This window comes from Lynx canadensis, chromosome A1, assembly GCF_007474595.2.
Source record: "Lynx canadensis isolate LIC74 chromosome A1, mLynCan4.pri.v2, whole genome shotgun sequence".
Taxonomy (NCBI): Eukaryota; Metazoa; Chordata; class Mammalia; order Carnivora; family Felidae; genus Lynx; species Lynx canadensis.
In genome coordinates, this window is record NC_044303.2 from 67,781,211 (window position 1) to 67,806,297 (window position 25,087).

Consider the following 25,087-nt stretch of genomic DNA (forward strand, 5'->3'; position numbering starts at 1 on the left):
TATGTAAAAGAATACCAGAATTTACAAAAATAACATGGTAAGTTGTCTAATATACTATATGAAGCTAGAATGATTAAAAAAAAAAAAAGGTGGCATTAGCCTCAGTGGCTCAGTTGGTTGAGCACCTAACTCTGGATTTTAGCTTAGGTCATGATCCCAGGATCATGGAATTGAGTCCTGTGTTGGGCTCTGTGCTGAATGTGGAGCCTGCCGCTTAAGATTCTCTCTCTCTCTCCCACTGCCCCTCTCTCCTGCTTGCTCTCTCCAAAAAATAAAAAGATGGCATTAATAATTTAAATAATAGCTAATCTAATATCATCTATTAAAAAAGAAGCATGAATCTTAATGAAAACATAAGCAATCTTAAGAGAAATTAAGATAATCTCACACCATTAAATGCAAAGATGGTATAATATTTTAACATTTATTACCATAATACACAGTATGTCCAATGAGAAAAACTTTGTATTCATCTCAATAGATTAAAAAAAATTTATATTTAAAAAAAATTTATTTTGAGAGAGCATGCACGCAAGAGAGACAGAGGGAGGGAGGGAGGGAGGGAGAGAGAGAGAGACAGAGAGAGAGAGAGAGAGAGAGAGAATCCTAAGCGGACTCCGCGCTGTCAGCATGGAACCCCATTTGGGGCTCAATCCCACAAATGGTGAGATCATGACCTGAGCCAAAACCAAGAGTCAGATGCTTAACCGAATGAGTCACCCAGGCACCCCACTATGTCTGATTTAAAAAACACAGATTACTACAAAACGTTAACATTTTAAAAGACAGTATGAATAGAAGACATACCATGTCATCTGTTGCAAGACCCAGTATAATAAAGATTCAATTGTTTGGTTTTTTTTTAATTTATTTTGAGAGAGAGAGAGAGAATGAGAGGGTGTGAGTGGAGGAGAGGGAGAGAGAGAGAGAGAGAGAGAGAGAGAGAGAGAGAGAGAGAGAGAGAGAGAGAGAGAGAATATCCAAAGCAGGCTCCGTGCTGTCGGTGTGGAGCCTGATGTGAGGCTCAGTCCCAGGAACTGTGAGATCATGACCTGAGCTGAAATCAAGATTCAGATGCTTAACTGACTGAGCCACCCAGGAACCCCTCATAATTCTGATTAAAATCCTACCAATGCTAATTTTTGCAGGAGAAAAGGGACTCTAGTGTTAATCTGAAAGCATCAAAAATGCATAGAACTATAAAAAATTTGGAGGAAATAAAGTAGCAATGAGGTTGTATCATTAGGTATCAGAATATATTTTAAAACAAATACTAGGGGCGCCTGGGTGGCGCAGTCGGTTAAGCGTCCGACTTCAGCCAGGTCACGATCTCGCAGTCTGTGAGTTCGAGCCCCGCGTCAGGCTCTGGGCTGATGGCTCAGAGCCTGGAGCCTGTTTCCGATTCTGTGTCTCCATCTCTCTCTGCCCCTCCCTTGCTTTCTCTCTGTCTCTCTCTCTCACTCTCTCAAAAATAAATAAATATTTAAAAAAAAAAAAAAACAAATACTAAAACAGCATGGCATTGCTATAAGAAACAGGCAATATACAGAGTAGCTATGTCATAGAGCATAACAAATATAATGAATATTTGACTAGCCATCTGAAGGGAAAAAGATCTGATAGGCTCCTTACCTTTGATAATAATAAATTACATGAATTAAAAGTTTAAAATTAATGGATTAAAAGTTTAAGGTAAAATGAAAGGAAAAACTTTAGGAAAGCAACTGTAAAATTTAACATCTCTCATGCATGTTTGGAAAAACTATAAACACACACACCCACACACACAAAATTTGCCTACATAAAAATAAAAAGCCTTCTGTACATTAAAATTAATATAAAATATAACCAAATATTTTAAAAGGTTTCCAACAAACAAGGGAAGTACTGATATGAATTACTATATCTATATTACTGTTTAACATATAAATAGCTCTTTCAAAATTAGAGAAACAACTTTAATACTTTTGAAAGAACAGATAAATCAGGCACTAAAACACACACTGGTACAAATAAATTAATAATTTCCTTCTGACTATCCATATCCTTTTGTATTAAATATGTAGAAGTAAAAAAATAAATAAAGTTTTGAATAATACATTATAACAATGCAACTCTATACTCTGTATTACTGTAGTATTAATTTTTTATTCCCAGGTTATACATTCAGCTTAAAGAGATGGAGGCCAGGGTCACCTGGGTGACTTAGTAGGTTGGGCTTCCTTCCGACTCAATTTAGGACCAAGTCATGATCCCAGGGTCATGGGATCAAGCCCCACACTGGGATTCATTCTCTCTCTCTCTCTCTCTCAAAACAAATAAACTTAAAAAATAAAGAGAAGCGAAATAAATACACAATTTTGCATGTTTGAGAAAACATTTTATGATTATATAAAACATATTTCATGTATTTTATGGTATTTTGATATAATTTATATTCTAAAATCAAAAGCTAATTGAGACAAAATACTGAAAGGACTTAACTACCAGCCCATTCAGTTTTTTCAATCCAGAGCACATGCTTTAATACAAATTTTTAATAATGAAGACATTGCTTATTATAAGAAATTTCTATTTCAACCCTCATCTCTTTTTATAAACCATACCTTTCACTAAAGGCTATTATTAACTTACCTTGAAGTAGCCTTCTTCAGCAGCTTTTTAATCTCATTAATTTTACAGGTGTGTTTTTTATGGATAACCACAAATGCATCACAACCATCTGGCGGGGGCTCATCAGCTGCAATCTAAGATTTCGAAGATTATATTTAGCTACAGTAGTTGATAATTACAATATAATCTTTAAAACTCATGCATTCCTTTGATTAAAATAACTCATCAACTACTATCAAGTTATTGCTCTAAGTAAAAAATATCTACACTCAGAATCAAATACTTTAACAAAATCAACTTTATAGTAGGAAATACATGCTTCAAAGTTATTGAAAAAATTCCAAATTAAAACTTTCATTACTGTTCATGTCAATAATGATTTGTCTTCATAATCTCCTTATTCCACAGAACTATAAAATTATATAATATATTCAATTACAATCAATAACAATGATAATATAATCAATGATAGGCTACGGAACCAGGTATTTTAAGTTTGTAGATCCTTTGGAACCAAAGATACTCACATTAAGATAGATTTATGTCTACTACCAGCATGCCTCTTTGTCAATTATAGTTTGGGTATTTTTACGTACCTGTTGAAACATCTGAATAGTTGGTGAGTATGCCCTTATAGAGAAAGCAAACTTTAGGAGATTGATATGTAAATTGTCTAAGAATTGTCCAGCTTTCTTCAGGATTAAATTGTAATAAGAATAAGCAGATTCTATAAAAAAATTCAAAATAAAAGAACGTCATTTCATTTTCAATACATTGACACACCTCTACTGTAAAACTAATATATAATCATTTCTTAAGTTTGGTTATGGCTGGGGTTAGAGAAAAGTGGAAAATCAAGATCTGTTTTATTAACTTCATTTGGATCTACCAGTGAGGTACAATCAATGTAAGTCCAGGTAAAAATAATATTGTCAATCTATTTGGAAGATGCCAGCATATCAGATCAATTCACTCCAAGGTTATGGAGTTATAATAACAAGGAAAAGATACAGGCTCTACTTATCATTTAAGAGGAGACTATGAACAGCACGCAAAAATTGAAGAATATGATCGTTAATAAATTTTAAATGACATGTATAAATAAATTCTACTCAGATTTAGTGCACATAGCCAAATGCAATTAGTATGTCCAGAATACTTTAGGAGACAGAATTTGAAACAGACCTTAAAGAAGAGAAAGGTCTTCTTGTATAGAATAACCTGAAGCTGGTTTCCTCTAAACCCATCTCCCAAGATCCTGAAGACACCAAAGAGAAGGATGAATCCTAGAATTTAAGAACTCTGACACCCCAGGGGAGACAGATCTTTCTGATGGAGAGGGCCAAGGAGAACAGAAGCTGAGAGCTACAGAGGGCCTGGTGACACTCTTGGAATAACCAGGGAAAGAACTATATTTTTGCCCTTTTCTTTTCTCTACACCACCTGAGGTGTACTTATCTGCACTGTTGCCACTGTGTCAGCCAGAGATGGTAAGGTAACAGCATAGCAGCTCAGGAGCCAACTGGCGCAGACGCCCATAAACTGGCCCCTAGACATTCCCTGGTCATGTCTTCTCTCCTTTACTCCTTGGCATTAAGCTATCAATTGATGGAAACTTCATTAAAAGAGCTGAGCTGGGGCAGACCCAGATCTTCACTCACAGTTCCCAGATGTGAAAAGGGAGGACAAAAGGGATGTGCAACTACAGACACCCTCCTGGGGGAGGAGGAAAGGGTACTGTCTGAATGGAGAAACTCTGGGGGTGGTGAGGGAGATTTGGGTGTTTGCTGACTGCTACAGTATTTACTGCTTGCTCAAAGGCGCTGGGCTCTCAACCCTTGCTTGGTTCCTCTCCTTAACTCAACCCATTCATGGTACAGGTGCCATCTTGACTTCTATGTTGCTCTATGGGAACTGGGGTTCAGGGAGCCAGCACAAATAATGTGGACATGGTGGGTATTGCTTTTTCTTTGAGTAATAAAGTCCTTTGCCTCTCATCCAGGGTTTCAGGTCTTCTGTCAGTATCCACAAAACTAATCTGTTAGCTTGCAAATGGTAAAATCTCAGATCCTTCACAGTACGTGACAGATCAGAGATGGATTGCTGACAGAAACATGGATTTTTGGAGGAGAAAAGACCCAGCTCCATGGGTCAAATTGACAGGATTAGAAGAAGTCCTTGTTAATTGATAGTGAACATACTGACAAAATAGTATGGTCAATCAGGCAAAAAGTGGTCCTCTACTTTGCCTATTATTGAAAAGAAAATAAGAGATTACAGTTCAAGAACTGGGCAGTACATTCAAAAATTTCCCCTAATCAGGTCTTAGTGGTTAACTCTCTTCCATGCAAGGGGACTTCCCTACCAGTGGTTCTGTCAGCTTCAAGTCCAAACCACTATGACAAGTACAAAGACCTATCTTGGATGAGGTAAGGTCTGACCTTCATCAGACAATAGGTACAGACACGCATATCTACATGGAGTGAAAAAGGAAGGAAATCTGTTACCAGTACGGACAGAAGGCCGGAAACGCATTAGAACTCTGGCTTGCCAAGCAGAGGACAGGGTGGAGTACGTAATGCAGAATTACAACCAACTTATGATTCAATCGTTCATACGGTCTATCGTGCCAATCACAGATCCTTTCGGACAGGCCAGTAATAAGTCTCAAGAATTACTGTGATGGGTCCTGGCTGATAAGAGAAAGCTGTGGACGACTGGGGAGATTTCCCTTGGTCAGTTATAAAGTCTTTCGGCTCGGATCCAGAAGTCTCATGTCTCATGTCTGATCCTTGAAACTGTGGGAAGCTAAGTTTTTGGCTTGCAAGTAAGATAAAAAGAAAACCTCAACCCCTTTACAGCTCTGGGTAAAAAGCTCAAGAGTGAGAGAACTAAAATACAGGGGGATATGAAAATTGTACTGAAAGAATGGAGAAAAGAACAAGAAAGGATACCATAAAATACAGACTAAACTAGAGGTAACACCGAAGTAAAAAGAATTGGGAAAAACAGAAATACCAAATGCAGGGGAAAGGTGAACTGACAATGAATCAGAAATAAAGAAGGAGAAAATGAAAAAAAGATCTGAGTAAATGACAGATATAAAGTCAGGCCAAGGAGACCTATAGTATGTATAATTATATCCCCAACAGAGAATCAGGGGAATAGAACAGAACGAACAACAACGATGATACGAAACCCCGTAATTCAAGAAAACTGTCCAGAATTAAAGAGGAACAATGAATCTATATACCTAAGAATGAAGACTCAGAATGGTTAGCACTGCAGCACTTTCCAGTAAAACTATAGGACCTTAAAGTTAAAAACCTGAAGTACAAAATGCACACACACGTACATAGTCATGCATGTGAAGAACTCAAGGTCATCATTCCTAGGAGTTATTCATGAGGCATCAACTGGGGAGCAAACTTCACATAACCAAGAAATAATTGGAGGAAATGCAGCATCAAGTTTGAGGGTGAGCTCTGAATATACTTAACTAGAACAAGAATAACTGAAGGAGTGGAGGTTTACAGAAGACCTGGTCAACGATGCACGCTCCGGTGACACAGAAAAGCACACAACCAGCAAAACTGCCACAAAAGGGAAATTAAGTGGAAAGTAACATAAGGTTGGAGATTCCTCACAAATATTATCTGGGAATGAAAGAATATCACCGAAGCCAACAGAGCACGTAGTCGAAGTTTATGTATACTTAAGAATACAAAGATAAAGACTAAGAATACTGGCGGACAAAAATCAGATGGCAGTAAGGGGAAGAAAGGATTGCCAGCCGACTCACTACTGCTTATGGGGGACCAAGACACAATGCCCAGAGCTAGAGGGGGCTAACCACTCAGGGCCTTCACACAATGTTCCTTCCGTTTGAAATGCAGGAGGGTAGGCAGTGCATGTTCAGCCAACTCCTATTAGCACACCTTGGCTTAAATGCCATTGTTGTGGAAAGAGTTTTCTCTGACCTCCCAGCCCAGATCCTGTCATACACTCTGACAGGGCCGTACAATCTCTAGGTCAATTCTCAAAACTGTAATTAAAAATTATTTGTAACTTAATAATGCTGTCCCTTCCATTAAGCTATAAGCTGCGAATGCAGGAATCTTTTCTAGGCTTTCAATTGTACCTTTCTGCTCCTGGCACATAAAATAGGCCTTCAATACATTTCTGGAATATTTAAAAAATGAGGAAGTCTCTTCATTCTAGGCCACGATACTTTCCCAATATAGTACTTTTAAAGAGTTCTAGAATAGGTGTGCACATTCATTCCTACTTCTTGAACAAACTATACGGGATTTCTCAGGAAGTTATGTTAGCTTCCCTCAAGAATAAAAAAGTAACACAAGTAAGACTCACCTTCAACAGTAAAAGCAGTACAGATTAGAGAAATGATCTTAAAAAAGACATAACAGCTGCAGGGCCAACAGAAAAATAGCCAAAATTAATATAATAACATAACTAAGACTATATCAATCGAACAGGGATCAGTCCTCCATGAAAACAGGGAAGATCGTCAACAGAAACAAATGTGAGTAGTGCCTGTCAACTGAGATCAAGTTTTGTCACTGGTCACTGTCAAGGTCTCTAAGGGAGAGATGGATGCAGGTAGGGGTCAGGGATTTATAGAAAGTAAACATCTGTTATTTAGGCTTAACTTGTACCATCATCTCAATCGTGAGATGGAGGTGTTGGACTACTTCAGCTGAAGTTTTAAAATCACTGAATCCAGACTTACCAACCAACCTGCTGATAACAACTTCGCCCTTTCAATATCCTTCCTCTTTCTCTAGCCTCATGTTTTACTTGATCTTTGCCTATTGGCATTTAATATACATAAATCACTCTCACCTTTGGGGGGGGAAGCAGCAACCTCCATAGTCTGCTACTGATTCATCTTATTTGCTTCACAATCTTCCCCACCTCCCCCCGACCCCGGGGTAGAATTTAGCGATTGAACACTTAGATATACAATACCCGGTGTTCAGTTCATCACGAGTTCATTTCTTTTTTTTTATATTTTTTTTTCAACGTTTATTTTTATTTTTGGGACAGAGAGAGACAGAGCATGAACGGGGGAGGGGCAGAGAGAGAGGGAGACACAGAATCGGAAACAGGCTCCAGGCTCCGAGCCATCAGCCCAGAGCCTGACGCGGGGCTCGAACTCACGGACCGCGAGATCGTGACCTGGCTGAAGTCGGACGCTTAACCGACTGCGCCACCCAGGCGCCCCACGAGTTCATTTCTTAATCCCCATCACCTATTTAACCCATTCCTCCACTCACCTCCCCCCCCCCCCCCCCCCCCCCGTAACTCTATAGTTGAGTCTGTTTCTTGGTTTTCCTTTTTGTTTCCCCTATGTTTGTTTTCTTAAATTCCACATGAGTAAAATCATATGGTATTTGTCCTTTTCTGACTTACTGATTTAGCATAATACTCTCTAGCTCTATTCAGGTCATTGAAAAGGACAGGATTTCATTCTTTTTTATGGCTGAGTAATATTCCAGTGTGTGTGTGTGTGCGTGTGTGTGTGTGTGTGTGTGTGTGCGCGTGCACGCACACACATCTTTATCCATTTGTCAGTTGATGGACATTTGGGCTCTTTCCATAACTTGGCTATTGTTGATAATGTTGCCATAAACATTGGGGTGCATGTGCCCCTTAAAATAAGTATTTTTGTATTCTTTGGGTAAACACCTAGTAGTGCAGTTACAGGATTGCAAGGTAGTTCTATTTTTAATCTCCCCCCACCCCCAGTAGGCTTCACATCCAGAATGGAGCCCAGCATGGGGCTTGAACTCACAACCCTGATTATCAAGACCTGAGCTGAGATGATGAGACAGACTTAGCTTACAGAGAGATGAAGAGACTTAACTGACTGAGCCACCCAGGTGCCCCAGTTTTTAACTTTTTGAGGAATCTCCATTCCATTTTCCAGTTTGCATCCCTACCAACAGTGCAAGAGGGTTCACTTTCTCTGTATCCTTGCCAATACCCATCCTTCCCAAGTTGTTAATTTTAGCCATTCTGACTGGAGTGAGGGGATAGGTCACTGTGGTTTTGATTTGTATTTCCCTGACGAGTGGGATGTTGAGCATCTTGTCATGCTTCACAGTCAATTTTGAAAGACTTAATACTTATCTCTGCTTAGAACCTCAACTCATACCTCAACCTACCATAGTTATTATACCAGTGAAACTACTAAGTCATCAATAATTTTTCTGTTGTTAAAAGCTTAATATTCACATTATTTGATCTGTCTATGCTATTTGATAACATCCATCACTTATCAATATTCTCCTGGCTTTCGTGACAATGTGCTTTCTAGGTTTTCACCTGCCTCTATGGGTACTTCTAGTCTCTATCCTCTAGTTCTTCCTCTGGTTGGTTCTTAAACATTGATGTTCTTCAGGGTTCTGCCCTTGGGATTTATTTTCTTCTCCTTCTATACCTTCTCCCTGTAACTTCAGTGACTCTCTTCATGTTGATAACTCCCAAATCCTACCCTTTAGCCTAGATTTTTACCACCTAAATCTCCGTCATCTATCACCTTATGGGAGATCTTCACTTGGATATTCGACAAGCATTTCAAATGTGACACATCCAAACTGCAATCATCCTCCTATCCAAACCCAGTTCTCAGTTACAAGTAACTGAATTAGAAATGTCATAACATTTTCTGAAAATCTTTCCATTAAAATACATAAGCAACTTTACTTATGTAAAAACCGCAGAAATCTTCAAGGACTTTGAGAATGAGCTTCTTCTATGTGGAGCACATAAGTAAAAATAAATAGGGACTCTGGAATTAGATAAGCCTTGGATGACATTTCTAACTCACCACACAAAACTCATAGGTTAGCTAATATCATGCCACTTGAATCTTGAAGCATTGACAAAAATAGAACTCTGTAGCAAAACCATCTAAAATGGTTGCAAAACCAGGCAATTCAATGTTTAAAAAGGTCTTAATTTGCTGACACATAATGTAACGTGTTCTCACTAAATGGCATGGAAATAGCACCTGTATTCAAAATGTTAAATCTTCAACATTACAAGGTTTTTAGACAAGTAGATCACCGGAATTATTCTTCAGTAAAGAGTATTTACAGGGTCTCATGGAGATTCAACAACCTAAAAAATTACAAGTAACTGAGGATTTAAAATGTTTCCTCTAGGATAATATCTTGGAAGTAAATTCAGTAAATCTGACAGTTGTTGACATTTTTAACTCCTCATATACGCCATTCTCTCCTACACCTAACAACATCAGCAATGATGCAGCTTATGCACTTCATTCTTGCCATTATAAATGATTTTAACAGAATTATATCTTCAGTGTTAGTAATTCTTATTTAGTAGAATTTCTTTTAGGTTCAACCCTGAAATACACACCTCCTACATTATATGCTTGAAGCAGAGCTTACATATTCCTAAATTTATATTCCAACTTGTTAATAATCATCTGCCATCAGATTGTCCAGGCATGTCATTTCATTTAGCTAAAATATGTGGCTACATCTAAGCAACTTAAAGAGTTCAAAATTTGTAAAAATAATTTTCCAGATTGCTTCCCAATGGAAAATGGCACTGAATAAGGCTATAAGGTACATACTGAGAACCAAAGATTTGGGATAGTTGCATTTAGGAGCTTAGGTGAGAGACACAAAATTTGGTGGATTTTTTTTAAACTATCAGAATCTTACATATTAATCTAGCCTATTTTTACCTTAAATACCAAAACCAAAATTGTCAGGGCAAATACAAAGCCAATCAATGACAGTTTCCCATTGATTTGCAAGTTGACTTCTAAGTGGTCAAAATTCCTCTGTGCATTCCACCCTCTCTCCTGCTTTCTTCCCTTCCCTACCACCTGGCTGTCCCTGTCTTCCAGACTCTACTCCTACACTCACCACTAGAAAGGCTGTCCTGCTCTCTCTGAAATAATAACTGCAAGCCCTTTTTCATGCACTTCCATGTTGTCCACATCCCGCGAAGCTCTTAACATTCTTCTGTTGTCCCCTTCACAATATTGTGGGGTCCAGGGACCACAGATCACATTTATTCATCTTTGTATTCCCAGTATCTAAAGCAGTGCACAGTATCTCTTGTGACCCAAATAATGATAATAATGAAGCTTTTCAGTAATAAAAGTTTTTTTTAAAAAGCAAATTACTTGGTTTTGAAAATATTTCAGTTTAAAGTATCACTAAAGGCATGTCTGCTCTATTTTTTAAACCTATCTCATGAAATCATCAAATTGCTGAAATTCAAGGCCACTTGAGCCAAAAGGAGTCCAATAAATGAACACTTAAAATATTCAAAACTTGTTTCTCTTACATTTACACTCCAGAACAAAATCATAAACTAATCACCATAGTAAATTTTCTCTAAACTATTTAATCTCCATAGTAAGAAGTTCTCCCCATGTCTACCAGGCTAAAGAATCTGCTCTTGAGGGATCCACATTAATATTTATTCCATTCTCTGTAGAGTCAGGAAAATAGCCTTCCTTTATAATAATTAATAATTAACCTTTTAACCTGTGCTGCTAAAACCTAATTTCATTATCTTTAATCTACTGACCTCTAAGAATACATTAATAAATACATGCCCATTCTAAAGACAGATGTATGTACACATTTGTAATATATATTCGTACATATTTAAAAAGCGGGAATCAGTAACTCTTCTAATAGTGAAATGAAAGCATACAGATTACCTGATTTGTTACAGGCAAGTATTAAAAAATCTCTTTAAGAGTTTACAAGTATTTTGGCAAAAAAAAAAAAAAATCAACACTACTAGATACAAAAGTAATACTATTTCATATAAATCTAGGTAAAAAGAAAGCCATAATTCAACAATTTCTATTTCTCTTTGATTATAAAACAATATGCAAACACTGTCAATTATATGAATTTTCTTAAAATAAAGCGTTAAAACCTTTATTTTTTGGAAATGGATGCTTGGAATACAGGAAAACATCCAGGAAAACATCTTTTCAAATTTAATATTCAGATTTACTAACCCAATTAAGCATTTACACTTCACCCTTAATGTTAAAAATAGACATATCTAATGTATGCACATAAATCCAAACCTTTAAGTTATAATATGCACATCACCTACCTGTTTGCTTATAAATGGCTAATTCTTGTACAGTTTCCAAAAACTGCCAAAATTTTTCATTACTTTCTTCTGCCATAAATTCACTATTAAAATAAAAGTAATCAGTTAATAGATGGGAATGAGAAATGAAATGAGAAACTATACCTTAGAACCAAATTATAACTTATGGTTAAAAACCTCCAAAAATTAAAGTGACTTTCATTTTAATGAAGAGAACAAATGGATGATTCTTACACAGATATCATTCTCAACAGACAAGCATATATTCATGACTGGAAAAGACTGCACAAGAAATCATTTTTGGCTTTTCCTCACTAGCTATAAGTAAAAAATGGATTTATTTTGTTTCTCCATGTGAAATACCACTGAGAAGTATAATTTTTTGTTTTTATTTTAATTCCAACACATAGTTATATTACTTTCAGGTGTACCATATAGTGATTCAACAATTCTATACATTACTCAGTGCCATCATGGGAAGTGAGTGTACTGTTAATCCCCATCACCTACTTCACCCATCCCCCCCAGCCACCTCCCCTCTGGTAACTAGGAGTTTGTTCTTTATAGTTAAGAGTCAGTTTCTTGGTTTTCCTTTTTGTTCCTATGTTCATTTGTTTTCTTCAATTCCACATGAGTGAAATCATAGGGTATTTGTCTTTCTGTGACTGACTTCACTTAGCATAATACTCTCCAGCTCCATCCATGTTACTGCAAATTACTGAGAAGTATAATTTAACCATGATAGAGTATTATATAAAAGTAACACACACACACACACACACACACACACACACACACACACAACCTGGTGTTCTATAAAAATTGGTTCTATAAACACTTTTTAAAAATATTGTCTAGGGGCACGTGGGTGGCTCAGTAGGTTAAGTGTCGGACTTTGGCTCAGGTCATGATCTCACAGTTTGTGGGTTCGAGCCCTGCATCGGGCACTCTGTGGTCAGTGCAGAGCCAGTTTTGGATCCTTTGTCCCCCTCTCTCTTTGCCCCTCCACAGCTCGCACTTTGTCTCTCTCAAATAAATAAACTAAGAAAAATGAAAAAAAAAAGTATTATCTAGGGATGCCTGGGTGGCTCAGTCAGATAAGCATCTGACTCTTAATTTCAGCTCAGATCATTATCTCCTGGTTCATGAGATCGAGTCTTGAGCTGGGCTCTATGCTGGCAGCATGGAACCTGCTTGGGATTCGCTCTCTCCCTCTCTCTCTGCCTCTCCCTCTGCTCACACTCTCTCAAACTTTAAAAAATAGTATTATCTATTATTTTTTTTGTTACTTATTTATGTAGACAATCTTTTTATTATTTAGAAGAGAAAATACCATAATGAAAAAACGAATAGGAAGTTAGTGTATCGAATTAGGTCTTTGGCCTTGAATCCCAGACACTTCGATTTTTCCACAGAATGTAAGTCATAAAAAATGACCAAAGCCATTTAAAACCTCTGGAAATAATGAATTAAGTGAGAAGATATTCCGTTCCGTATAGAACAAAGCACAGGACACCCAAAGCAAGTAGATTCAACCGTTTAAACTAGAGAGGAACCAGGCACCAAACAGACAGTACAGATTTGTTATCACCCATCTTATCTTTCTCGCGAGTCTTGGTAAACTTTGATGCTTAATATGAATGGAAAGTACAAGGACATTCAAGACACATGCAAAGTAATTCTTGTGAGTTTGGTTACTAAAGAGAAAAACTGATTAATTCATCCACATAAACAGGACAAGCACTAGAATTCAAAGCAATTGGTAAGTGGTTCTTGCTAGCAACGGTGTCCAACTCAATGGCATTAAAAAAAAAAAAAGGAGAAGCTAAAAGCAGAGGAAATAATGGGATAAACAGAACGTGTGACCTGAAAAGGACAGGAATGGTACAAAACGTTAAGCAAAGCAGGGAGCACCACTTAATACCTAACTGATCTGCCTAGACATCTACAGACCTGTTCAGAGGCTGTGCAGCCACAGACATCAGTTTTATCAGGGGAAAGAATCAGCCAAAGAGAAAGTAATATGGTAGGTCCACAAACTTCTCGATGCCAGAATTTACACATCGAAGTATAAGCCTTCAAAGACCTTGAGAAAGTCTTCGAATACACTTCTTCCCTCAACATACCACTGCTCTCAGCACTTATGGAACTCTTCTAGAATTTACTTTCAGAGGCAATTTGCCAGGAACTCATCATTAATTTTAGAGAGAGAAATAACCTTGAGAGATCATCTAAATCAGCTCCTTGCCTTAAGTTTAAAAAAAGTAAAAAAAAAAAAAAAAAAAGAAAAAGAAAAAAAACTGGAATTTTCAATTTGTTCACTTGTTTTATACATCTAGCTCCAAATAACTGTTTCCCAAAAAATTCTACCAGAGAAAAAAAGTGATTTCTACAGAATATGTTTATATGTACAAAAGAGCTTGACAGCAGTTATAAGTAAAATTCCAAAAAATATTTTTGGCAAGAGCACCACCAGTGGAATAAATGCAGTTTAGATGTGGAAGTTACAGGTTATAAAAATTTACCCTCATCAGCCTGTAATCATCCCTAGCAAATAATACTAAATTATAAATTAGGTAGGGGACATACTCAGTCATCTTTGCTTCCTACACAGTACCCATCACAGGGCCATGCTCAAAACAGGCACTCAAATTTCTAGGCTGAACTAAAAGATTCTGTGTAGAGAGAGGCAGGAGAGGCAGAGGCAGGAGAGGCAGAGGCAGGAGAGGCAGAGGCAGGAGAGGCAGAGGCAGGAGAGGCAGAGGCAGGAGAGGCAGAGGCAGGAGAGGCAGAGGCAGGAGAGGCAGAGGCAGGAGAGGCAGAGGCAGGAGAGGCAGAGGCAGGAGAGGCAGAGGCAGGAGAGGCAGAGGCAGGAGAGGCAGAGGCAGGAGAGGCAGAGGCAGGAGAGGCAGAGGCAGGAGAGGCAGAGGCAGGAGAGGCAGAGGCAGGAGAGGCAGAGGCAGGAGAGGCAGAGGCAGGAGAGGCAGAGGCAGGAGAGGCAGAGGCAGGAGAGGCAGAGGCAGGAGAGGCAGAGGCAGGAGAGGCAGAGGCAGGAGAGGCAGAGGCAGGAGAGGCAGAGGCAGGAGAGGCAGAGGCAGGAGAGGCAGAGGCAGGAGAGGCAGAGGCAGGAGAGGCAGAGGCAGGAGAGGCAGAGGCAGGAGAGGCAGAGGCAGGAGAGGCAGAGGCAGGAGAGGCAGAGGCAGATAGCAGAGGCAGGAGAGGCAGAGGCAGGAGAGGCAGAGGCAGGAGAGGCAGAGGCAGGAGAGGCAGAGGCAGGAGAGGCAGAGGCAGGAGAGGCAGAGGCAGGAGAGGCAGAGGCAGGAGAGGCAGAGGCAGGAGAGGCAGAGGCAGGAGAGGCAGAGGCAGGAGAGGCAGAGGGAGGAGAGGCAGAGGCAGGAGAGGCAGAGGCAGGAGAGGCAGAGGCAGGAGAGGCAGAGGCAGGAGAGGCAGAGGCAGGAGAGGCAGAGGCAGGAGAGGCAGAGGCAGGAGAGGCAGAGGCAGGAGAGGCAGAGGCAGGAGAGGCAGAGGCAGGAGAGGCAGAGGCAGGAGAGGCAGAGGCAGGAGAGGCAGAGGCAGGAGAGGCAGAGGCAGGAGAGGCAGAGGCAGGAGAGGCAGAGGCAGGAGAGGCAGAGGCAGGAGAGGCAGAGGCAGGAGAGGCAGAGGCAGGAGGGGCAGAGGCAGGAGAGGCAGAGGCAGGAGAGGCAGAGGCAGGAGAGGCAGAGGCAGGAGAGGCAGAGGCAGGAGAGGCAGAGGCAGGAGAGGCAGAGGCAGGAGAGGCAGAGGCAGGAGAGGCAGAGGCAGGAGAGGCAGAGGCAGGAGAGGCAGAGGCAGGAGAGGCAGAGGCAGGAGAGGCAGAGGCAGGCAGGAGAGGCAGGAGAGGCAGAGGCAGGAGAGGCAGAGGCAGAGGATGGGGAGGGGGAGGGAGAAATTCCCATGAATGCTTTAAATATATACATAAAAAAAAGGGGGCATCCCAAACAGAGAGCTAACAGTTCTCTTAAGTTTCTATCTCCCAAGCTCCTGCAATCTACCCAATGCTCTCAATTCTTCCTATTCTACACTTATTCCCCTCAACCTCTTTGATTTTCCTACAATTTTTATTAAAAGAAACACTAAAAACCAGATGTGAGTAGAATAATGGAGTCTAGAAAACACAAAAGTGCAAGGCTAAAGAAACTATAGGCTGCCAGCCTGCTACACTGTCACAAAGGAGAGATCTGGTTCGAAAGTATAAAGTCAAGACCACTAGATAAAAATTATAGTGGGAAAGAGTTTAGTTTATCGAACAAAGGACTTGCTGACAATTTATATTTGTTCACAACAGAACAGGTAAGTGCATGAAGTAACACTAAGCGTCCTAGCTGGATTACCCCGGCAGGACACCAGTTTTCCATAGGTCAGGTACACAGCTAGAGTATAGAGGGAATTCTGATGGTGGTTTGAAGTAGACACTACCTAATATAAGTCCCTTCCACTGTGTCGACATTATTGGGCACCTGATCCTGATGTACTGAGCCCTGGGAAAACAAATATGAATAGGAAATACTCGTTGCTTCTGCTGAGCTAATACTTATTACTAATACTTGTTGAGCACCTACTTTTGTGCACGGTGCCTTGGCAAAATATAGATTTTTATCCCCTGCAGCTCACATTTTACAGCAGAGATTAGCATACATACCTTTCAATAAGGATTATTACAGAAGTACGGACCAGATGTTAGGAGAACATACTAGAAAGACATCAGTTTTATCAGGTGAAAGAATCAGCCAAAGAGAAAGTAATATGGTAGGTCCACAAATAGGGCATCAACGAAGAAAGGACCATAGTAGAGTGTTATATTACCATATCAAATTACCACATAGTGGCTTAAAACGAAAGAAATTTATTCTCACAGTTCTGGAGAAGAAAAGTCTAAATTCTTGGTGTCAGGGTTAACACAACAGGTCCCACAGGTCAGGATCTAGACCCGTCTTTTGGGGGGCCACCATTCACGCCACTAAAGTCCACCCTGGGCTCCCCAGAATCCACATCTGTCCCGCATACAAAATGCATACGTCCTATCCCAACATCCCCCACTGTAATCTCAACCCATTGGGCATCATCTCTAAACCAAAAGCCCATGTAAATACCACCAGAAGTCTCAAATCTCATCATGTAAATCATTTAGACGAGGTAGGAGTGAGACGCTGGGTATGCTCCATCCTGAGGCAAAATTCTTCTCCGTGTGTGGACCCGTGAACTAGAAACCAAGCTGTCTGCTTCCAAAATGCAGTATCGAGATACGCATTCCAAATTCCAAAGACAGATATTCCAATTCCAAAAGGTAGAAATTACAAAGAATGAAGGAGTTACCAGTCCCAAACAAGTTCAAAATACAGCAGGACAAACTGTTAGGTTTCAAGTCGTGAGCAGAACCCTCAGTGGCGTGCTGCTCCACTCTCTGCTGCGTGCCACGGCTCTGCCCTCAGGGTCATTACTCCCTTCTCTTGAAGGAAAAATGTTTGCGCGTTTGCAGCCAAGCAGTTTATCAGCCGATTTCCTGCCTATGGAATTTGGAAAGTCTGACAGCCTTCTCTCATTTCATCCCGTCTCTGTCTCTTTTGGCAACATTTTTGCTGATAAAACATAATCAAAATCCTTTGGGTCTTTTGTAGATCTCACCAGCGTCATGCCAGAAAAACCTTCCTCAGATCCATCCTGGACAAATCTACCCCTCCATTCCTGGCTTCTACCGAGACGGTGGAATGGACCCATGAGTCACAAGCCTAACCTATACAGAAAAAGACTGACCAGCCACAAAGTTGGTCTTCTTTCTGAAGCATGCATCCCCAACACTGGGTTTCCTCATTTTAACAGTCTTTGCCATCTGGGTAGCAGGAGAAACTCCCAAATTATCAAGTGCGGCTTCCTTTTTTCTGAACAGCTCCTTCTTCAGTTTCTCTCCGTCCTCTTGCATTTTACTATAAACAAGGCAAAACCAGGGGATACCTTTAATGCTTTGCTTGGCAATCTCCTTAGTTAGCTATTCAAGTTCACTGATTGAAAGTACTGTTTTCCACACAACTGTAGAATCCAATTCAGCCCCTTTTCTGCCCCTATAAAACAAGGATCATCTTTCTTTGTTTCCAATAACAGGTCACTCATTTCCTTCTGTACTCTTACCAAAAGAGCCTTTAATGTTCTTATTTCTACCAACATTCTACTCACGAAGACATAAGTATTCTCTATGACAGAAGCTTTATTAATGACCATGCTCCCTGCTTTCCTCTAAGTCCTTAGCAGAATCACCTTTAATGTCCCTATTTCTGCCAACAGTCTCCTCAAGGCATGTAGGCTTTTGTTTTTTAACCACATTTCTCAAAATCCCTCTAGCTTTTGCTGGACTTACCAGCTACTTCTACATTTTTAGCTATTTCTTACAGCAGCACTCCACTTTATCAAGTCTGTATTGGTTTCCTAGGGCAGCTGTAACAAATTACCAAAAACCTGGCAACCTAAAGGAACAGAAACTTATGGTCTCACAGTTCTGGAGCCCAGAAGTCCAAAATCAAGGTACCGGTGTGGCCTCTTCAAGCTTCTGAGGGCTACAAGTGTTCCTTGGCTTGTGGTTACATCAATCCAATCTCTGCCTCTGTTCACATAGCCTTCTCCTCTTCTGTCTCTTATAAGGACATTGGATTTAGCAGCCATCCAGATAGTCCACAATGATCTGGTCTCAAGACCCTTACTAATTACATCTGCGAAGATCCTTTATCCAAGTAAGGTAACATTCACAGGTTCCAGGAGTTAGGATGTAAACTTTTTAGGAACTGCAATTCTCCCGCTACAAGTGATGCAGTTGGTACATAGATGGGGGTCAGATTATGAAGAACCTGAAGTAGCATCCTACAAAAGTTCCAGCTCTAAGAGACTCAAGGCAAATACAAATCAGGACAATGTAACTACAAATCCAAGATTGGAAGAAGTTAGACTGCAGATCTGGAACAGAATGGGATCAGATGGATGCAAACTGGGAGAAACAGGGGAAGAAACAGAGGAAGAGGACACACATTAGGCTCGAATATTTTATTCAATACAACTATTTTATTACATCTGATATCATAAAATACAATGGATTACAAGATAATATGAACAATTATGTACCAACAAATCAGACCACCTAAAAGAAATAGATAAACTCCTGGAAACAATAAGCTATCAAGACTGACTCACAAATAGAAAATCTGAACCAATTACTACCACAGAGATTGAGTAATAAAAAACAAAACAAACTCCCCAAAAAGGAGCACCTGGATGGCTCAGTAGGTTAAGCATTCCAATGCTTCAGGAGTTTAAGCCCCATCTCAGGCTCTGCACTCATAGCTCGGAGCTTGCTTGGGATTCTCCCTCTCTCTGACCCTCACCTGCTCATGCTCTTTCTCTTACAAAGTAAACAAACAAACAAAAAATCAAAACAAAACAAAAAACTCCCCCAAAAACAAAAGTCTAGGACCGGATGGATTCACTGGTGAATTCTGCCAAACATTCACAGATTTAATACCTATTTTTCTGAAACTCTTTTAAAATCTTGAAGAGGAGGAAATGCTTCCAAACTCCTTTTACAAAGGAGTTGTACAAAGGAGCATTGCCTTGATACCAAGGAACAAGAACACACACACACACACACACACACACACACACACAGAAATTACAGGCCAACGTCCCTGATGACCACAGATGCAAAAATCAACAAACTATTAGCAAACAATACATTAAAAGAATCACACACCATGAACAAATGGGATTTACTCCAGAGATGCAAGGATGGTTCGACATCTACTAATTAGTCAACATGGTATACTATATCAACACAGTGAAAAATAAAAATCATATGATCACTCAATACAGAAAAATCATTAGACAAAAGTCAACGTCCATTTATAATAAAAACTCTCCACAGACAGGGTACAGACGGAATAAACCTTAACATAAGAAGGGCCACATATGACAAGCCCACAGTTAACATCATACTCAGCAGTGAAAAGCTGAGAATTTTCCTCTACAATCAGGAACAAGGATGCTCATGCTCATCCCTTTTACTCAATACAATACTTGAAATTCTAGCCAGAGGAATGAGGAGAGAAAAATAAAAGATATCCAAATCAGAAAGGAAGGAGTAAAACTGTCACTGTTTGAAGAAGACAGGCATCATATTATATATAAAAAACCCTAAAACTTCACCAAAAAAACTATTAGGCCAAATTAAATGATAGGATACAAAATCAGTATACAAAAATCTATTGCATTTCTGATACCAAACTCTCAGAGAAAATTAAAAACAATCCCATTTACAAGTACATCGAAAGGAATAAAATACCTAGGAATAAATTTAACCAAGGAGGTAAAAACCTGAACACTAGAAGTCACTGATAAAAGAAGTTAAAGACATAAATAAATGGAAAGACATTCCATGTTCACAGACGAAAAGAATAAAGTATTCATACTACCCAAACAATCTGTAGATTCAGTGCAATCCCCATCAAAATTCCAATGCCATTTTCCACAGAAATAGAACAAACAACCCACAGTGTTATCCACACCAGATAAAACTAGTCCAATGAGAATATCCTGAAAAGGATTTACAGAAATTGACACCTAACTTCTGTCAAAATGCTAAACACTTGCTGGAAATCTCCACTGAGCAATTGCAGTAGCTTTTCCTAAGCGTGTTGATTAAACAAATTTTAGGCTAGCACACAAAAGCCTAGTGAACCCATTCATGACTATTATAATTGACTCTACAAATTGTCTTTAAATTCTGGTCTTCCCTTAGATGCTGAATCCACCTAGGTAGCATTTAACTCTATATTCATTAATGGGGTGAACTTGATCCTTCTTTAGGAAAAGGACCAGAGGTGAATGGGAAACTCTGTTCACTCCAGATTCAGTCAATTTGGCAAACTAGCTTGCACACATCCTACATGCATCACCCAAAAAAGACTGATAAAATTCTTAAAATTCTTATTTTTAAAAATTTTTAAATGTTTTCATTATTTTTGAGAGAGACAGAGTACGAGTGAGAATGGGCAGAGAGAGAAGGAGACACAGAATCCGAAGCAGGATCCAGACTCTGAGCTGTCAGCACAGAACCCATTGCGGGGCTTGAACTTGTGAACCACGAGATCATGACCTGAAGTCGGAAGCTAACTGACTCAGCCACCTAGGTGCCCCCCAAATTCTTAAAATTCTTGATTTTCATCTCCAACAAATGAAAGACCCTAAACAAAACCAAAAACCTAGTTTTTACTATTTGCAAAGAGCTAGGGCATTGGGGTGAAAAATCTGTTACCAGCTTAAGTGCTCCAGGCACCTTCAGCCGGGTAGCCAATATTCCCAGTGTCCTCCTAATTCCCAACAACAGGATTCCGATGAGTTCGAGGCTCTTCCCAGTCTCCCCTCTTAATCAACTCAGAGAAACCACTCAACTGCTCATGCTCTTTCTCTTACAAAATAAAGACTGAGAATGCAGCTGTCTTTATTGACACCAGACATACGCTCTTAGTGCTCAATCCCACTGCTAAAAACAGCCCCTGCCCTGGAGTACTAAAATGGTTCTAATGGGGGGTGGGGAGTCTCTCATAAGCCTCAACAGGTTTATAACACAGTCACTGAACCTACTTCCTTTAGTCTAAGGGCTCTGATACACATACCTTTCTCCTTAGTTGCTGTGCTGCTCTTCGTTTATTGGGCTGAGATTTCTTAGAAAAATATACCAGAGTTCCTTTCTCCCAAAAGGAGAAATAATACTAGAATTTGACCATAGTAATAAAAATAGGCAGCCAGGTAAATTAAATGACCCTTTGACACCCTCAATTCGCTCTGAGTCTGATAGCACTATAGCCGATTCTGAGGACACTGACCATTTATCCCTGTCGGATCCATCCTCTGTGGGCGACATCTTCAACAGATACTGGCAGCATCCACAGTATACTTCCCATCAAGATTCAAATAGATTCCTCAAAACATCCCCCTAAATTTAATGAATATCCTATAAATAAAGAAGCCTTTCAAGGCATCAAGCTCATAGATTACAAAGCTCAAGGCCCCATTATCCCCTGTACCAGTCCCTTTAATACACCTATTTTACCTATGAGAAAACCCAGTAGCCAAGGATGGTTTGTCTAGGACCTCTGGGCAATAAATGACACTGTTATCCCTCGGCACCCTGTTGTTCTTAACCCATATGCTGACAACCATTCCCACCGGATGCAAATTTTTCACTGTAGTTGATCTATGCAGTGCATTCTTTAGTATTCCAGTTGCTTTCACTTGGGAAGAATGGAAATACACCAGGACAGTAATGCCCCACCCAGAGTTTCAAAGGGTCCTTCTTACTTTTCACAAACCTTAGAAGCTGATTTGAATGGTAGGTTTTCTGCAGTCTCTATCTACTTTGTTACAATACCTAGATGATTTGCTCCTCTGCTTTTTTAATGTTTATTTTCGAGAGACAGAACACGACCAGGAGAAGGGGAGAGAGAGAGAGAGAGGGAGACAGAATCCGAAGCAGGCTTCAGGCTCTGAGCTATCAGCACGGAGCCCTATGTGGGGTTCGAACCTATTAACCATGAGATTATGACCTGAGCTGAAGTTGGATGCTTAACTGACTGAGGTACCCAGGCGCCCCTCTCTGCTCCTCTTCTTAAACCACTTTACAGGAAGACAGTATCCACCTGTTAAAAACCTTTGCCCTTAAAGGGAAATAAAGACTCTAAAGAAAAATTGCTATTTGCTCAAACTCAGGTTTGATACTTAGGGCATCTGACCTCAATATTTGGATCCAGAGAGACTCCACGGCTTTCCAAACTTTCCAAAACCTAAAACTAAGTGCCAAATATGAGTTTTTCTTGAACTGGTTGGCTACTGTCAAAACTGGATTCCAAACTTCTCTCTTCTGGCTCAATCTCTGTATGTTTTACTAAAAAATATAAAACCTCACCCTATTTGGAAAAATCAGAAAGACTTGCTTTGGGGACTTTAAAGAAAAGCCTATTAAACCCACCTGCCCTCAGACATCCTAATTATCAACTTTCCTTTTTCCTCTTTGTATGGGAGATGGGAGAGAATACCCTTGGGATTACTCACCCAAAAACACAGGGTATTACAACCAACAATTTGACCCTGTGGCACAGGGATATCACCTCGCTTCAGAGACATTCCTGCCACTGACAAAATAATCATGGAATCCCTTTCAAGCATCCTTGTATTTTGGCCAGGGGCAAAACTTCAAACATTTATACTGAGAGCTGGTATGCCCTTGGGATAGCTCATGACTTTGGATTATGGAAACAAGGTTTCCTTACCTCCAAGAGGGATAAAATTTAAAATGGCTCTTATGTCCAAAATTTGTTATATACCACACTTTTGCTGGCTATATTAAGGTTCCTGGCCATTCCAGAGTCAACTCCCTGGGGGCCAAAGAAAACCTTCTCATTGATATTTCTGCCCAAAACACCACTCTCAAAGAAACTAATAACCAGACCCCTGTTATAGTCCAAAGAGATGTTCTGCCAAATGATAATTCAGAAAGACAGACGACACCCAACAATTGCCTCAGAAAGGGAAAAATATTGGAAATCTAGTCATTGTTGGTTCAATAAGGAGAGCCCTGGTTTGGACCAAATAAATATCTGGCCCTACTAGAAATTCTAAAGTTCTTATACTTACCGCTATACATGCATTAAACCATCGTGGTCTACTGACAATAATAGCATTCATGAACCAATACTGGTGGGGAAGTGTTAATGAGGTTGCAACAAGTGCCTACGTCACTTGCCCCACCTGTCTAAAACAGAAGCCAGAGAAACCTGTCTGCCCAAACGGATTTCATATAGCTTTCCCACTACATGAATAGAAACATGTTTTAGTAATGGTCTATGTTTTCTCACGGGACTGAAGCTTTCCCTTCTAGACAGGCTGCTGCTGCTTCTCTGTTAGAAAAAATTATCCCTAACTGGGGAACCCTCTCAAACTTCATAGTGATTGGGAACCTATTTTACTGGTCAGGTGCTTTGACAAGTGTGTGCTGTTTGGCCAGTTTTACAACCCTGGCATGGTACAGATTGTCCTCAATCGTTGGGGTTACTTGAACATATTAACAATACTGTTAACACTCAACTTATAAAAATTTGTACAGATCCTAAAATACCTTGGCCCAAAGTACTGCCATTGGTTCCTCTAAATCTTGGTTCCACCCCTTTGAACCTCCTAGACTGTCACCGTTTGAGATCGTCACAGATGCCCAATCCACTTGGCCCCTGTACCTCCTTTGAGCTACAGTAGATAAAAGAGGAGATATACTTCAAGACTGCAAGGGTCTAACTACTTCCATGAAAAATAACCATGCCTTAGTAGAGTGATCTTTTTCAAAGTGCATTCCCAGAAGACAACAACCTTAAGCATCATATCTTGCAAGCTGGAAACTGGAAAAGGCACCTCCATAAAGACTATTCGGTCTTGCTGAAAAGGCTCTTATCAAGAACTGCTAATCCCGATGGCACCAAACTCCAAGGAATAGGCTCTTGGATTCACATGAATCCAAGGAGAAATCACCAAACCCTACCAGACCTGCACACCATCTGGTAAGCTGCAACAAAAGTAGAGGACAATTGACAATACAGCTTTTTCAACATACCGGGACCAGGCCTATATACTTTTTCCTCACTGATTGCTTCTACCAGCTCTTTCGTAGAAAGGAAATGCTCTAGGGGCACCTGGGTAGCTCAGTGGGTTAAGCATCCAACTTCACTCAGGTTATGATCTCACCTTCATGAGTTCGAGCCCTGCATTGGGCTCTGTGCTGACAGTTCAGAGCCTGGATCCTGCTTCAGATTCTGTGTCTCCCTCTCTCTCTTGTCTCTCCCCCACTCATGCTCTGTCTCTGTCTCAAAAATAAACACTAAAAAAATAAAAGTTAAAGAAAAGAAATGCTCTTGTGCACATTTCCCAAACCTTTGTGAAAGGGAGAAAACCTCTTCTCTTGATTAGGCCTTTGAGCAACAGCCTCATCATGATCCCAGGACAAATTTTCACTTGCTTTTTCTGAAGGGCTGGGTTGAAGGTTCAGAATTCATCTTTCATCTGATTCTGAATTCTTATCCAAATTCATAGTTTCTGAATTTGTAACCTTACAGGCTTTATCACCAGATAAGATTTTCAAATGGTTTCTTTGAGACAACACTGTTTTAATATCTTTGAAGTTTCACTAGTTTTGCAAAAAGTTCATTAGTTATTGCCTCATGTTTTTACCTGCACGGAATCTTCTCAAATGCACTTGGTTAATTCTTACAGT

At 40.0% G+C, this 25,087-nt stretch overlaps 1 protein-coding gene across 1 annotated transcript in view; it reads right to left on the minus strand.

The window, feature by feature from the left end:
- LOC116738137 (UDP-glucose:glycoprotein glucosyltransferase 2-like) overlaps nt 1–16,920 on the minus strand; it is a 37,304-nt gene extending 20,384 nt beyond the window's left edge. Inside the window, exons 1-4 of the mRNA XM_032593626.1 lie at nt 16,724–16,920; nt 11,758–11,840; nt 3,210–3,340; nt 2,635–2,747 (exon numbers count right to left, since the gene is read on the minus strand). Coding sequence (XP_032449517.1) covers nt 2,635–2,747; nt 3,210–3,340; nt 11,758–11,840; nt 16,724–16,920 — 524 coding nt within the window. The remainder of the gene's footprint in view (nt 1–2,634; nt 2,748–3,209; nt 3,341–11,757; nt 11,841–16,723) is intronic.
- Between the last annotated feature and the right edge of the window lie 8,167 nt (nt 16,921–25,087).